Consider the following 15,661-nt stretch of genomic DNA (forward strand, 5'->3'; position numbering starts at 1 on the left):
CGGGCTGGAGGAGGAGTATAGGGACCTAATCAATGACTTTGTTAAATGGTCCGACTCAAACCACCTACACCTGAACACCAGCAAAACCAAGGAGCTGGTGGTGGATTTTAGGAGGCCCAGACCCCTCATAGACCCAGTGATCATCAAAGGTGACTGTGTGCAGATGGTGCAGACCTATAAATATCTGGGAGTGCAGCTGGATGATAAATTAGACTGGACTGCCAATACTGATGCGCTGTGCAAGAAAGGACAAAGCCGGTTATACTTCCTTAGAAGGCTGGCTTCCTTCAACATCTGCAATAAGATGCTGCAGATGTTCTATCAAACAGTTGTGGCGAGCGCCCTCTTCTACGCAGTGGTGTGCTGGGGAGGCAGCATTAAGAGGAAAGACGCCTCACGCCTGGACAAACTGGTGAGGAAGGCAGGCTCTATTGTTGGCATGGAGCTGGACAGTTTAACATCTGTGGCAGAGCGAAGGGCGCTCAGCAGGCTCCTATCAATTATGGAGAATCCACTGCATCCACTAAATAATGTCATCTCCAGACAGAAGAGCAGCTTCAGCGACAGACTGCTGTCACTGTCCTGCTCCACTGACAGACTGAGGAGATCGTTCCTCCCCCAAACTATGCGACTCTTTAATTCCACCAGGGGGGGTAAACGTTAACATTTAACATTATACAAAGTTATTGTCTGTTTTTTTTTTTTTTTTCACCTGTATTATTATCATTCTTTAATTTAATATTATTTATTGTATCAGTATGCTGCTGCTGAAGAATGTGAATTTCCCATTGGGATTAATAAAGTATCTATCTATCTATCTATCTATCTATCTATCTATCTTTATTTTATTATAAATTCTTGAATAACATGTACCCTAGGTTCTTGTCTATAAGCCGGACTCGTGTATAAGCCGGAGACCAAAAATCATACGAATTTTTAAAATAAAATGTTATCATAGATAAGCCAGACTCATGGATAAGCCGAACGTACTATAACCTATAACTAATAGAAGAGACGGAGGTCAGTGGTCTCACTCGCACCCATTTAATTTCTTTAAGGGGGGAGAGAGTGTGAGATATTGGCGTCTCTCTCACTCCCCGCATGGCACGGTTGGAGCAGCCGGAACGCGTTCTTTCTGCTCTGGGCGTCGCCGAGTCAACACGCGCGCGTAGCGGTCATTTAAATTGTGATTTTATATGTAAGCATATTTAAATATATATTGCGGATTTTTTGCTGGTTCGCGGATTTCTGCGGACAATGGGTCTTTTAATTTCTGGTACATGCTTCCTCAGTTGGTTTGCCCAGTTGATTTCATACAAGGGATGCTATTGGCAGATGGCTGAGAAGCTAGATTGCTTACTTTTCTCTCTCTCTTGCACTGACTATCTGTGATCCTGACGTATGGGGATTGAGCAGGGGGGCTGTTCACACACCTAGACGATATGGACGCTCATCTAAAAATGCTGAAAGATTATCTTCACGTTGCTATCTTTTGTAAAGCTGATTCCTGAAACGACATGCTGCACAGTGCTTCGCATACTTAAAAGCTCGAAGGGCACGTATTGATTTTTGACTGAAAAACAAACTCTGTATCTCTCTCTCTCTCTCTCTCTCCCTGCTCCTGACGGAGGGGGTGTGAGCTGTTGCCTTCAACAGCTTTGTGCCGCGGTGCTTCGCATACTTAAAAGCCAAACAGCACCATTGATTTGTTTGCTAGAGATTGTTTTCTCTATCTATGTGACATTCTGTGCTCCTGACACACACTCCTTTGAAGAGGAAGATATGTTTGCATTCTTTTAATTGTGAGAAAGAACTGTCATCTCTGTTTTGTCATGGAGCACAGTTTAAACTTTTGAAAAAGAGACAAATGTTTGTTTGCAGTGTTTGAATAACGTTCCTGTCTCTCTACAACCTCCTGTGTTTCTGCGCAAATCTGTGACCCAAGCATGACAATATAAAAATAAGCATATAAACATATGGTTTCTACTTCGCGGATTTTCTTATTTCGCGGGTGGCTCTGGAACGCAACCCCCGCAATGGAGGAGGGATTACTGTATAAGCCGGACTTATGTATAAGCCGATATTCTATTTTTTCATTTTCACAACTTTTTTCCTTAGATAAGCCGCGGCTTATAGACAAGAACTTAGGGTAATACATTTCACTTAGTCAGATACTATCAACCTAAATGCTTATTTGCTAATTGACAAATAGAAAAGATACACCCAACTATATTACAATATTCTTTTCTTTACATCAGTATTTTCCATGGTGATGAGCTGGACTCTTCTTTAAAATATACCAGTATAAATTAACAATCTAAAATAAATTTTAGCTTTTTTTATTACCTTGAGTTCATATGTACTTGGCTTTTTTTGGCACAGCAATTGATCTGTAATGATTTGTTAAATCACATTTTTGTCATTAAAAATGAATTTCGTAATTGCAGCTTCTAAAGCAAGTAAAACACAGGAATGTTAAGAGCCTGGTATAAATGGACATTGGCAGTAGCTGGAAAAGAGCCAAGAAGGCTGATTTTACATTGCATTTTTCTAAAAAGACCCCCTCCCTTTGATAATGTTTGATTAAAACTTCTTTATCAGTCTTGGGGAAGCAGCTTGTAAAGATGTCACATTTAAGTGTAACTGTTTAGTTTTGCTCCACAACCAAAAACATTTCCCATGACCTAGACTTATATTTGCTAGTTTTTCAGTACTGTTTTCGAACCTTACAATGCCACGTAGACCTAAGCACTTCTTAACAAGTCTCCTAAAGTTTGCCACATCCAGTGATCGCCCACCATTCTTTTCAAATTCCTAAAACAAAAGAATGAAAAAAATGAGTTAGAGGTTCTTTGAATCAACATCTCAAAGATCAGACAGTGAATAAACTTGTGGAGACTAAGACACATTTTATTTCAAATTATGCTGATTTTAATGTAATACGTGATGTAATACATTTTAATATATTTTCTAAGTTGGGTTACCCAGTACCGTTTATGTAGCAGTGATATATGGAAGTAAAATATTGCAACACTGAAAAACCTATGTAAGTCTACATCAACAGTATCTAACTAAACTTTCTGACAGCATTTCTGTCTAAAATATACAAAATGCTGTAAATGTACTTTATTTTATATAGATTTATGAAAAATAATATTTGTAAATTAGTCAGTCATATTAAACTACTGATATGGAAAGTGAAACTGAATATAAGAGGCTGAAAGAGGTTGAAGTATGCATAGCATGCTTCATATCCTGTTGTTTTCAATTTACAACAATTGTTACTGCTGTAAGTATTGTATGCTTGGCTAAAACCTTTAACCAAAGTGAATTACAAGATTAGAGCACATTGCAATTGTTAATACATATTTTGTGTTTACAGTTGGATTAAAAACGGATTAAGTGATTTTGCTCATGTTCACACACTGATTATGCAGTAGGAACAGAAAAAAGAAGTCTGATACTAACAAGCTATTGCCGTAAGCACTATACCACGCTGTCTGCATCGTGGTGAATAAGTAAACTCATAGGTAAATGTAACATGCACGATGAATGGAACATCTGCTTTCAGCGTGTTTGAAATCATGGTTAACAATCAACCAGACTCACTGGAGAAATCTTTAAAAAATATGCAAGTGCATTACATTGAATCCTGTAGTAAATGGTATATACCACACTTACAGGTGTAAGAGACAGCTGGCAGCTCAACCTGGCTAGGACAAGCCGGATATGGAAGGATGGGGGAAGGCAGCTTTTTTAGGGCACTAAAGACGTTAGAGGGCAGGTCCCCTGGTTTATAGCAGTGCCCCTGATTCCCACAGGGCACCATGGGACTTAGAGTTCCGCATCTCAGCCCTGTTGGGTGCCATGGGTGCTGCCAGGGGGTGCTGTGAATGAACCGAGGGACTTGAGGTATCCGCCTGATCCGAAAGTACTGGCAGGCCATGTGGGTGGAAGAGAAGAAGCTTTTCCGGGTTGGACAATATATAAAGGACTGCCCATACCCAGTCGGGGAGCCAGAGTCAGGTGAAAGGTGGACAAAGCTTGCTGGGAGGTGTGGAGGAGAAAATAGACAGAGAAAAAGAATAATTGTGGGTAGTGTTTCATAGTTACTTGTGGCTGTGGTGGTGAAGAGCACTGTGAAGAATTTAAACAAAGAATAAAACAAGTCTTGGTGCTTTTATTTTGTGTCCTCAGTGTCTGTCTGTTGGGTTTGAGGAGCAACAGTGCCCTCTAGTGTTCATACAGGCTTAGATAATTAAACCTCACTTTCTTGAATAGAACTGAATAAGTGAAGACCTGTGCCTATATTTACCAACGTCCTACACCTACTCTCAGCGAAGTGCAGGAGTTTACATTTGAGAATGACTGATGCCCCAATTTTATGGAACCCCAAGATGTAAAATGGCACTCATGAAGGCATTTTATAGTTTCCTTAGCAGTTTTTCTATAATAACATTAAGGCTGCTCCAAAAAGATAATATCAATAATATTCGAAGGAGAAGAAGAAGAAAGAAAACATATTGAGGTAGGATATTGTGCTCAACTCCATGTTATTGTAGCCAATTCGCAAATAATCAAGAATAATACTGTAGCTTCCAGCATATTACCCTAAAGATAGCCAGAGCTATAGGGGTGATTCACAGCAAAATGTCATACAGGTACACTGAGCTCTGCATTCTTCGAACCCCTAGAATTCGCTTTAATCTTTACAAGCCCAGGAAAATTCAAGAAGGCAGGTTGGGGCGGAATCACAGGGAGAGACACGACATGCAACTTTGGAAGATAATCGGGAACACTGGAAGAGTAACACCAACTTCAAAAACAGAGCCAGAACGGCCCAGGCAAGTTTCAGTAGTTTACCTCTTGTGGTGGACAACTGGGACCCAAGTCCAGCCGGGACACCCCTTTGGCACTGAATCCAGGGAAACAGCCATGGGAGGCTTATTTCTTCCCCCAGAACACTTGGTGGCAGCCCCCTGGGTTGCATCGGGGCCACAATTCTGGAACACCGGAGCTCATCCCTGTTGGGCTCCGTGGCCACCGCCAGGGGGAGCTGCACGGCTTCCTGAGCCTGTGTGGGCTGTAATGCATCCACACCCGGAAGTGCAGCCTGAATTAGGTTAATTATCACCTGAAGCGCTTCAGGGTAGGCTATAAGAGGAGCCTGCAGCCACTACTCAAGGCGCCAAAGTCGGGAGGAGGAGGACAAAGCTGCATGGGAGGAGTGGAGGAAGAAGAGTGTGTGTTGGTGATTTTCTTTTGTGTGTTTTGGGGGCTGTGTAGGGCCTGTGGGACACGGGAAAGACATGCCCCACGGCTGAAGAAAATAAATCTTTTTGTTTAATTTTTACGTGCCTCTGCTGTCAGTCTGTGTCAGGTCAGGCGCCTTTATAGCGCTTTTCCCATACTCTGTGTTGATACTATAATATTACTTACGTTTTACATATGCATGCTCTTTCACACTTTCATTTTGGCTGACAGTGCATGTATTCTTTGTGTAGATTAAGTGATTACATGATATACAAGATTCTTAATGAATTTTATTCCATTTCAGTAAATTTGTTATCTTTTTATTAGTTTATTTGGTCCAATGTTTCCAAAACAATATGCCTTTCACAGAAAATGCCTGCCAGTCTCTACCTGGACACTACCTTCTAGCTGAATTAGGACAGATCATGAGCTCTCATAAATCCTGGAGGTTAGGAGTAGTTGCCTACTTTATTATTAAAATGCTTTTACTCCTACTCCTAAAAGGAAGTCCAAATTTGCATCACTCACAGATTTTGGTTTTCAACAATCGTTTCCCTACTCTGAGTTGCTTGATATATATGGGCACTGATCCAAATAGATTCAAGTAAATAGAGATTCAAATGGCTAGTAGTAATTATTTAGAAGTACATTCAAAGCAAAAATCAGGAAGAACTATTCTTTGTTAAAACTGTTATTATTTTCAAAGTATCAATATAACTCAATAGGACAGACATAGTTATAAATGCACATCTACATCTAATAGTCATATTCAAAACTCACATTCTTTCACTGAGCATAGTAAGATGTAGCCAGCCATAAATACTAAAGTGGTTAGATACCCAACATTGATCAAACACGTTCAATTACTACTTGAAAAAGTGCTAGTTTAAGACAGCATTGATGAAGAGCTTCTATATACTGACACTAGCCCAAATATCTCTTACCTCAAAAGCCTCCTTAAGCTTCTGCAGGTTTTCAAGAGACACTCTCTCCTCAATCTGTTGAAAAGGGAAAAACATAATTTTCAAATTTGGTGAATTTTTGCTAATAGGCATTTATATGCATATGCAAAACCAGGATAAGGTTATTAACCTGCTTAAGGTAGAAAACTGGTTTCTTAAAAAACTTTTAAATATATAAATAAGTCCTGTATGGAGTTCTAATTTGGCAAAATTTTTCTGGTTAAAGGCCAACCCTGGGGAGGCAGGTGGGAAGCATGTTATGAATGGATTCAGATGCTCACTTTGGGGAGCAAAACAAGAACAAAAATAAGTCAAAAGTCAAGTGAGAATAAAAAACATTGATAACATTATTTTGTCCACATACAGTACATGTGAAAGGTTGCCAGGATCTTATGAAAAAAACAGGCATAAACTAAACAAAAATTGAACAAAGTCAACATTTCTTAAGACAAATATGAAGTGTAAATATGTAAATGAAAATCCAAGGTTTTTATAAAATTTGAAAGTATAATGCAAAACTTTGACCCTTTCTACCATGTGACTTCAAAACAAAAACTTTCCAAGCCATATAATTAGATGGATGGAGTTAAAAGGAAGTTGCACAGGGGGAGATGGGCGAAGGATGAATGTTACAAGAATGCTTAATATTGTGTGTGCCGTTAAACCTCATGGACACCCCATCTTTTAACATCAAACAGATAGTTGTGGATCCCAGATGAACCAAAGGCAGGGGTAACTTGATTTATGGTAGGTCTACACCTGATGTACTAGATTCAGCCAATTTTATGTTAAGTAATATGATGGTGTGAGTATGAGGTGTTAAGAATCTTCATATGAGTCATGGAAATTAGGAAGTAGGATGGGAAAATCATGTAAAGTGGTTTAACTGTGGAACAGCAATTGACTATTAATGTGCTTTTCTACTAGGAGAGTTGATAAAAAGGTAAAAGTGCAAGAATGCTTTATTGGAGGAAAGGAAAGTACAAGTTTTTTTTCTGGCAGGGGAGCAGTGAAGGCAATGCTAGGGTTAGTGTATCTGTATCAGAAAAATGAGTGAAGGATTAAAGGTTGCAAGGGTGAGTGATCATGTTGTAATGGTAAAGATGATTACTGGTAAATGACTGATGAATATAGGTGTAGCATATGTCCCACAGGTTTGCGAAGGAGTAAAGAGGAAGATGAGGATTCTGGAATCGAATGGTTGACAGACATGTGCATGAAGGGAGGATTCCTAAGGATTGGAAAAGAAGTGAAACAAGTAATGAAGGTAGTTTAGAAAGCACTAGAGAAAAGAAGCAGGAATCAGTCTGGTTTCATACCCAGGAAGCAAACAGCATATGTGGCCTTTCTTGCCAGGAAAACGCAAAATAAAGCTTTGGATGCAAAAAAAGAAGCTGTATTATGAACTTAATGAGCATGAGAAAGCATTAGACAGGATGCTGTGTAAAGTGGTAAGAGGAGCATTGAGAAAGTTAAGCACATGCAATTGGTTAGTATCTATAATTATATTAATGTATGAGTAATGAATGGTGGTCTGGAAGATAGGACAGAAAGTTTAAAGGTGAAGATGGAGGATGAAGCAAAGTTGTACTGTAAATAATAGACATGAGAATGATCAGGTGGATGTATGAAATGACATAGAGTCAAAGGGAGACAAATGAAGAGCTCAGAGAACTCTGTGGAGAAATGGTAGTTGTAAAGCAAATTTTAAAGCAATAAAGCAAAAGGGGGAACATTATTGGATTCAAATATACATTGTGATGGAGGCAGAGGGAATGAGACCAATGCCTTTCTGTCTATCAAAAATACAAAAATAATCCAATATGGAATACTAACATTTTTCTTAATCAAATATATTTAGAAACACTAACTGATACCTCAATGCAAATCTGCACTACAATATAAGTATTGTATATTGTATACATATATATATATCTATAAATATACTGTATACACAGAAGGCACACAAAAATATACTGTATATATATATATATATATATATATATATATATATATATATATATATATATATATATATATATATACATATACTGTATATACTCGCGGATAAGTTCTCCAGTGGATAAGTCGGGACTTGATTTTACCGTATAATTTCTAGTATTTTATAATGTCAGGTGTATAAATTGAATGCAGAAAACTCAGGCTATTGGTCCAAGAGATTATGATATGCTAACGCCCACCTGAAACAGTAACCACGGAGCACAATGCCTTTTTTTTATATGTGGCTGCGGCAATGCGCTGTATCAATGCGTGCTCCTAACCTCTCTCTCTCTATTGTTCCTACATGATCACATGGTAATACTCAAACTATTCCGAAGCAATGCTTGCACTGATTTGTGTTTTTTGTATCTCACACCCTTATACACCTTTATCGTAACAGCATCCCTTATCTACGATGGAGCGTTCAATCAGAACAAAATATGAAGCTGGTTTTAAATTAAACGTCGTTGAAGTAGCGAAAGAAATTGGTAACTGCGCTGCTGCAACAAAATTCGATGCGTCTGAGAAACTGATGCGAGATTGGAGGAGGCAAGAAGATGTGAAAAAAAAAATGAAGTGTCACATTTTTCAACGGGCGTATAAGTCGGAGTCTGATTTTATGATCGATTTTTTGGGTTTCAAGACCCGACTTATATGCGAGTATATATATATATATATATATATATATATATATATATATATATATATATATATATATATATATATATATAAAAAAGCACTTACATATGCAAGCACACCAATGCACACATGAATTAATTTTTTTAATATTTATCTATTATCGTATACCGGAGCAACAGTAACATGTTCTGCAAACAAAATCCAAACAAACTTCACACCATGTGTAAATATATTACTTTACATAGCCTCAGCTTAAGATGCTCCTTTGCGTTGCAAATTAATCATCAACTCGTGGCATGCAAACTTACCAGACAGTTAGAAATTTTGGTTTGCTACAGAGGAAGATTACAGAAAATCATTAAGCTGAATTGCTGACAATCACTTCAATGAAACAGCATATTAACTTTCTTTGAAAATCCAAAAAGTGAATTACAGAGAGGGCGGCACGGTGGCGCAGTGGGTAGCGCTGCTGCCTCGCAGTTGGGAGATCTGGGGACCTGGGTTCGATTCCCGGGTCCTCCCTGCGTGGAGTTTGCATGTTCTCCCTGTGTCTGCGTGGGTTTCCTCCGGGCGCTCCGGTTTCCTCCCACAGTCTAAAGACATGCAAGTTAGGTGGATTGGCGATTCTAAATTGGCCCTAGTGTGTGCTTGGTGTGTGGGTGTGTTTGTGTGTGTCCTGCGGTGGGTTGGCACCCTGCCCAGGATTGTTTCCTGCCTTGTGCCCTGTGTTGGCTGGGATTGGCTCCAGCAGACCCCCGTGACCCTGTGTTCGGATTCAGCGGGTTGGAAAATGGATGGATGGATGGAATTACAGAGACTAAAAGGATACATGCTATATCATAGGAAATCAAAGTGAAATAATGATTATGATCCTTTAGTCAGTTAGTTCTACAAATTCTAGTGTTACATTTTTATTTTTATGGTGTGTTAATGCAGATGTGTTATTTTCCAGCATTTTTACATCATAAGTTTAAATTTGGTCTTTACAGTTCATAATTTTCCGCATGTAAAATAGTTCACTGCTGACATATATGGGAGTGATTAAAGATGCACCTGGCGATTTTTATTAGAATGTGACCAGGTTCATCACCCTAAACAGCAAAACAAGTGCAAAAGAATGAAAAATCAGAAACTGTATTTTTAGGATTAGAAAAAAAATCATGACCATGTAGGATTAACAAACAATAAAAACTTGAAGCAAATCTGACATTCAAGCACCAAGATTGTTATCATTATGAAAATTTATAATGTGAATATTGTAAGGAGAAAGTGAACTTTATAGTTGTTGTGGATTTATTTTAAATAATCACTGAAGTCATTCTGCAAAGGCTCTACTAAGATACTTTTATTTAAATAGGTCTATAGAACAGCAAATTAACTACTCGGTTCTTCTTTCACTGTTCTGACTAGATAAATACATTTTTAAGCTTTTAAAGACATAGATAAGAAACAACAGCTATAGAACAGTTAATCATTCAATAGAATCCTCCAAAAGTTAGAAACTTAAAGTAAACATTTTATCACCTAACCTGCACAAAAAAAATACATTTTCCTTCACAGTAGTATACCGCTTACTTTTCAGGGTTTCCTGTCCACTGTATAAAAGGAAGCATATGGACTAAAGATATTGCTTATAATTTCATTATTTTGTTCCTACAAACCTAAATCTTTCAAAAAATAATGCTTTGCTTATTAACCTCCCTTTGACTTCTTTCTCAAATTGAACATGTACTTACCTATGAACTCAACCCTAGCTCACACAACCAAAATAATTCCTGTTGAAATGATTCTACAAAAGTGATGCAAAAACAAATAAATATATTTAAAAAACCTTGAATATAGGGAATATTATTCTATTACAGCAAGAACAAAAAGTCTTTGGAATAGATTATAGTTCTGAGTTCACCTTAGTGTATGTACAGTAACTGCAAAATACCTTGATGTTAACCGACAGCAATCAAGCACTTTGACTTAATGGATATTTAATTAACAAATATGAATAAAGTTACCAAAGTTAAAATTAAATTAACAAAAAAAAAATAAAACTACTAATCATCAAAAGCAGCAAAGCTAAGCAGACTTGCTGAGAGACCCGTGCCCTACCCATTATGTAACTCCATAATAAAATGCAGATAAGGCATCCGTTCAAAGGAATAGGGGCAAGAAATCTCACAACATGGATTACCATAATGTGCTATTTGTGTATAGCTGAAAACAAGCTTTAATATGTCACATGAAGGCTACAAGGAACAAGGAAACAAAAGTCATGGACTGTATAAGCCATATCTTACACAAAGAAAAAATCTATAAACAAATTTTATTACATTCATATTAGGTAGTGTGATGTGGTGGCAAAGGCATGAATGTTAGTTCAGTTCTCAAGTCAGTTATCCTACCTGTTTCCAATAGTAATAAAAAGCTATTGTAATGTATAGTATAGTATAGTAAAGTATAGTAAGTATAGCAAATTTGAACTTATAAAGTTCCTTGCAATGGTGTATGGCCATAGAAAGGTGCTGTGGAAAATAAAAGTTGTTTGTTTTCCAGAGTTCTTAAAAAAGAACACATAACTCTTCAAATACTGTAAATTGATTACATTGGCTCACTGCACCCATCATTTTACTGTATCTTCAAATCTCTATGGCAGAATTATATATCTGTTAATTCCAACACTACAGATAACCTCTTATCCCCTTATTCTGGTTACAGAAAATTTGTTAATGGTCTCTAAGAAACCTAGTCAACACACAGATTTATTTGCGAGTAACCAAGTGGCAATGTTAACCTCTTAACCATGTTAAAGTTAAGGATTGCGTAGTCAACATATATCTGCTGCACTCTGTTAGCCTGTGCATTTTTTAGTTTTACACACGCTTTCAGAAACCACAGATGGAAAATGGTGGAAATGTCCACAAAGAAAAATCTCCTGAGGCAAATACTTGTCAATCACATTATTACTACTCGTGGTTGAAATAATCTTCTAAACTAATGTTTATAATTTATTGATAAAATTGCTAAATTTATGTTGATGATCTGAATGTACACATGCTAAGCTCAGCAGCACAGTCCCAGGAGCAGTACGGTAACATCTTAAAAGTAATGGACATGGCAAATAAAATATTACTCTTTATTGGCAAACATACTGTTATTTGCTATCTATGACATAAGATTTCTTTTCACAAATGCCTAGTGTCTTCAGGAAATATAAAGTATAAAACGTATACTTTGGTAATGGCATTTTAAAGTGTTGTGTAGTCGGAAAGTAGGCTTGTGGTGGCTCAGATAGCTTTTATAGACAGGTTATTCCAACTCAGGTTATGTTAAAATTACATTAACTGATGTACTAGTGTTAATTGTTGACTGTGGATAGTTTATGACTATTTGTAGTTCATACTGTATTTCTTAAGTATATTTTTTATTAATTTGCTTCACCTTGAGTTAACTAAAAATACAGATATTTCTGGGAATTTTGGGAAAGTAGCAATGAATGCAATGCATGCATTGAAGTGAATGGGAAAGGAGAAACAGAATTAGTTAGAACATAATGGTGCAATTGTATTTTACTTGTCTCAGAGTACTAGGGAAGCATCTGCCAACTTTGCTGGACAGACTGCCATGACCAAAAATGTGACATGAGCTGTGAGAGAGCAGTGCTAACCACTGCACCATCATGTCTCCCTTAAATAAAATTATGTCACGTATCAGGCTGCATTGTCACATTGTGAAGCTAGCTCAGTTACTGAGAAAATTCACTTTCACACAGACAGAACTCAGAGCAGTGTTGGATCAACTGTGGTCAGACACAAGACTCATAACTCACGTTAATAAAAAACAAGTTATTGATTAATTGATATAGTCACCTCAAGCAGCCCTGTCTCTCTGCAAGGGGACAGCTCTCTACACCAATGGTTCTCAAACTGTGCACAGAGGTGCCCCACTTAAAGGGACACAGTGAGAAGTAAAGAGATAAAATAATTCAACACTAGGAGCATCAAGGCCAACATAAATTGTTTTTTTAACTTAACAGTAACATGTTAACTTAACTTAAATGTTTTCACCAGTGTGCATGTCACACACTTATCCTTCTTTGACTTTCCCTTAATTGCTGCAATTCAAATGCTGTGTCTCTGAAATTCTATTCAGAAAATATTATTGATAACATTTTTGTTTGTTTTCACATGAAAGTCCCCCTATTACAACCACAAGCAACACCACTGAACATTGGCACCCACATAAAACTGATGCTGGGTATGCTCTTCGCATACTGACAGATTTGCTGCTAGATCAGATTTGCTGCTATATCAGACATTTGACAGACTTTGTGTTCCTGCATAGGCCTGCATAGGCCTAACAAGCAAATTGAAATTAACTGAGAAGGGGGACAGATAACACTGGCACATCACAGGGACATCTTAATGCCAAAGTGAAAAAGAAGACAATATTTTCAGTGTAATTTGCATTGCTTTTAAATCAAGAGTACACATAAAGGATTCTCAAATACACCACATCATAGTTCACCTAGCAACAAAAACAACCACTATGGAGAGCCTTTCAACATTCATTAATAAGTAACAGATGATAAAGTTTAAAATAAGTCAAGGTGTAAACAAATACAGTCAATATTTGCTTACATCAAATTGTTCTGCTTACAGCTTCCTGGTTTTTGCTGAGAGATAATGATATCTTTGGTCTTAGGTTTTTGATAGTTCAAGTAACCTGCATTTTACATATTTTGGTATCAGTTTGGTTACAAAGACCAACAAATATAATGAATTGTAAGAGTGACAAATAATATTCACTACATGAAGGCCTCCAATATTCTACGTTGTTGGGCCTCAAAATGACCTCAAGCAGAGTCCCATTAAGTTTCACAATTTGTTTTTCTGGTAATGGATTTGGTTTCATAAGAAATTAATAATTTAGAGTTTGTAAAGAAAAAAGTGGTTTCATTTAATTTAATGTTTATAAAATGTGACAACTGTTAAGCTAATTGGAACATAAAATAATTTTAACGAGAATATGCAATTCAGTATAACAAATGCTGTGAATCCTATTTGCCTCATTTTCCCAAAATAACATTACCTTGATATGTACTTGTTTCTGAACATTAATGGTGTGATTATCATGTGTAAGATGCTGAGAAATTAATTCATGCTTTTGTTTTTAGTTGGTGCACCTAACTAAAAAACATCAATCAACTGCAGTTAGTTCAAAATACAACAAGAACCTTAACCATAAGAAGAAGATCTCACCAGTTTTAGCATCGTTAAATTGGTTACCCGTGTCCTTTAGAACTGATTTTAAAATACTACTAATGGTGTATAAAGCCTTAAATAATTGTGCTCCTTCCCATATCTAAGAGTACCTGTTACCATAAATTCCAAGATGAAACCTTAAATCTTCTAATAGTTGCCTGCTTAAATTTCCAAGAGCCAAGCTTAAAAGAAATGGTGAGGCTGCCTTTTGTTATTATGCACCAAAAATTTGGAATACTTTGCCAATTGAGATACGGCAAGCTAATACTGTCTAACATTTTAAGAAACTCCTAAAATAACACTTTAATTGTTTTTTTTTTCTCAGCTTCACTTTAGTTCTACTCCTAATAACATAGATAGATATGTATAGAATTATCATTCTCTTCAGTGAATCTGCAATCATTATTAAACTTTACTTTCTAATTTTTTTTAGTTCTTCCATGGTGGCACTAACCAACCCAGCCACAGGGGATGCACAAACTAGTGTGTTTCTTTGTGCTGGACCCAAGCCCGGATAAATGGGGAGGGTTACACCAGGAAGGGCATCCGGTGTAAAATTTTGCCAAATCAATATGCGGATAACAATACAAATTTCCATACCAGATTGGTTGAGCCCCAGGTTAACAACAACCGCCACCAGTACTGTTAGTCAACAGGGTGCTGGCAGAAATTGGGCTACTGTTGGCCAAAGAAGAAGAAGATGGAGAAGAAGAGGGGGGAGATGTGTCCGGAGGTAGGAGGAGAGGAGGAAAGTAAAGAGAGTTGAACTGAGGGTAGGAACTTTGATTGTCGGCAGTATGAGTGGTAAGGGGAGAGAGTTAGCAGATATGATGGAGAGAAGGAAGGTTGATATATTGTGTGCGCAAGAGACTAAATGGAAGGGGAGTAAGGCCAGGTGGATCGGAGGTGGATTCAAATTGTTCTATCATGGTGTGGATAGGAGGAGAAACGGAGTACAGGTTATTTTGAAGGAACAGTATGTCAAGAGTATTATGGAGGTGAAAAGAGTGTCAGACAGAGTAATGATTATGAAGCTGGAAATTGGAGGTGTGATGATGAATGTTGTTAGTGCATATGCACCGCAAGTTGTGTGTTCAAAGGATGAAAAAGAAGATTTTTGGAGTGAGTTGGATGAAGTGATGAACAGTGTACCCAAGGGACAGAAAGTGGTGATTGGAGTGAATTTCAATGGACATGTTGGTGATGGGAACAGAGGAGACAAGGAGGTGATGGGTAGGTATGGTGTCAAGGAGAGGAATGAAGAAGGTCAGAGGATAGTGGATTTTGCCAAAATCAAGGCTGTGGTGAATACGTATTTTAAGAAGAGGGAGGAGCACAGGGTTACGTACAAGAGTGGAGGAAGATGCACACAGGTAGATTACATCCTATGCAGAAGAGTCAATCTGAAGGAGATTGAAGCCTGCAAAGTGGTGGCAGGGTAAAGTGTAGTTAAGCAGCATAGGATGGTGGTCTGTAGGATGATGTTGGAGATCAAGAAGAGGAAGAGAGTGAGGGCAGAGCCAAGGATCAAATGGTGGAAGTTGAAAAAGG

The 15,661-nt window shown here is 37.6% G+C and overlaps 1 protein-coding gene across 2 annotated transcripts in view; it reads right to left on the reverse strand.

Annotated features, from left to right (window-relative positions):
- The window catches only part of wdr95 (WD40 repeat domain 95), a 121,066-nt gene that overhangs the window by 71,794 nt on the left and 33,611 nt on the right, over positions 1–15,661 (reverse strand). For both annotated transcript variants that reach the window (XM_051927186.1, XM_028799330.2), the window contains 2 exons: positions 6,198–6,251; positions 2,731–2,814 (listed from right to left, as the gene is read on the reverse strand). In XM_051927186.1, the coding sequence (XP_051783146.1) occupies positions 2,731–2,814; positions 6,198–6,251 (138 nt within the window). The remainder of the gene's footprint in view (positions 1–2,730; positions 2,815–6,197; positions 6,252–15,661) is intronic.

This window comes from Erpetoichthys calabaricus, chromosome 4 (assembly GCF_900747795.2).
Source record: "Erpetoichthys calabaricus chromosome 4, fErpCal1.3, whole genome shotgun sequence".
Lineage (NCBI taxonomy): Eukaryota > Metazoa > Chordata > Cladistia > Polypteriformes > Polypteridae > Erpetoichthys > Erpetoichthys calabaricus.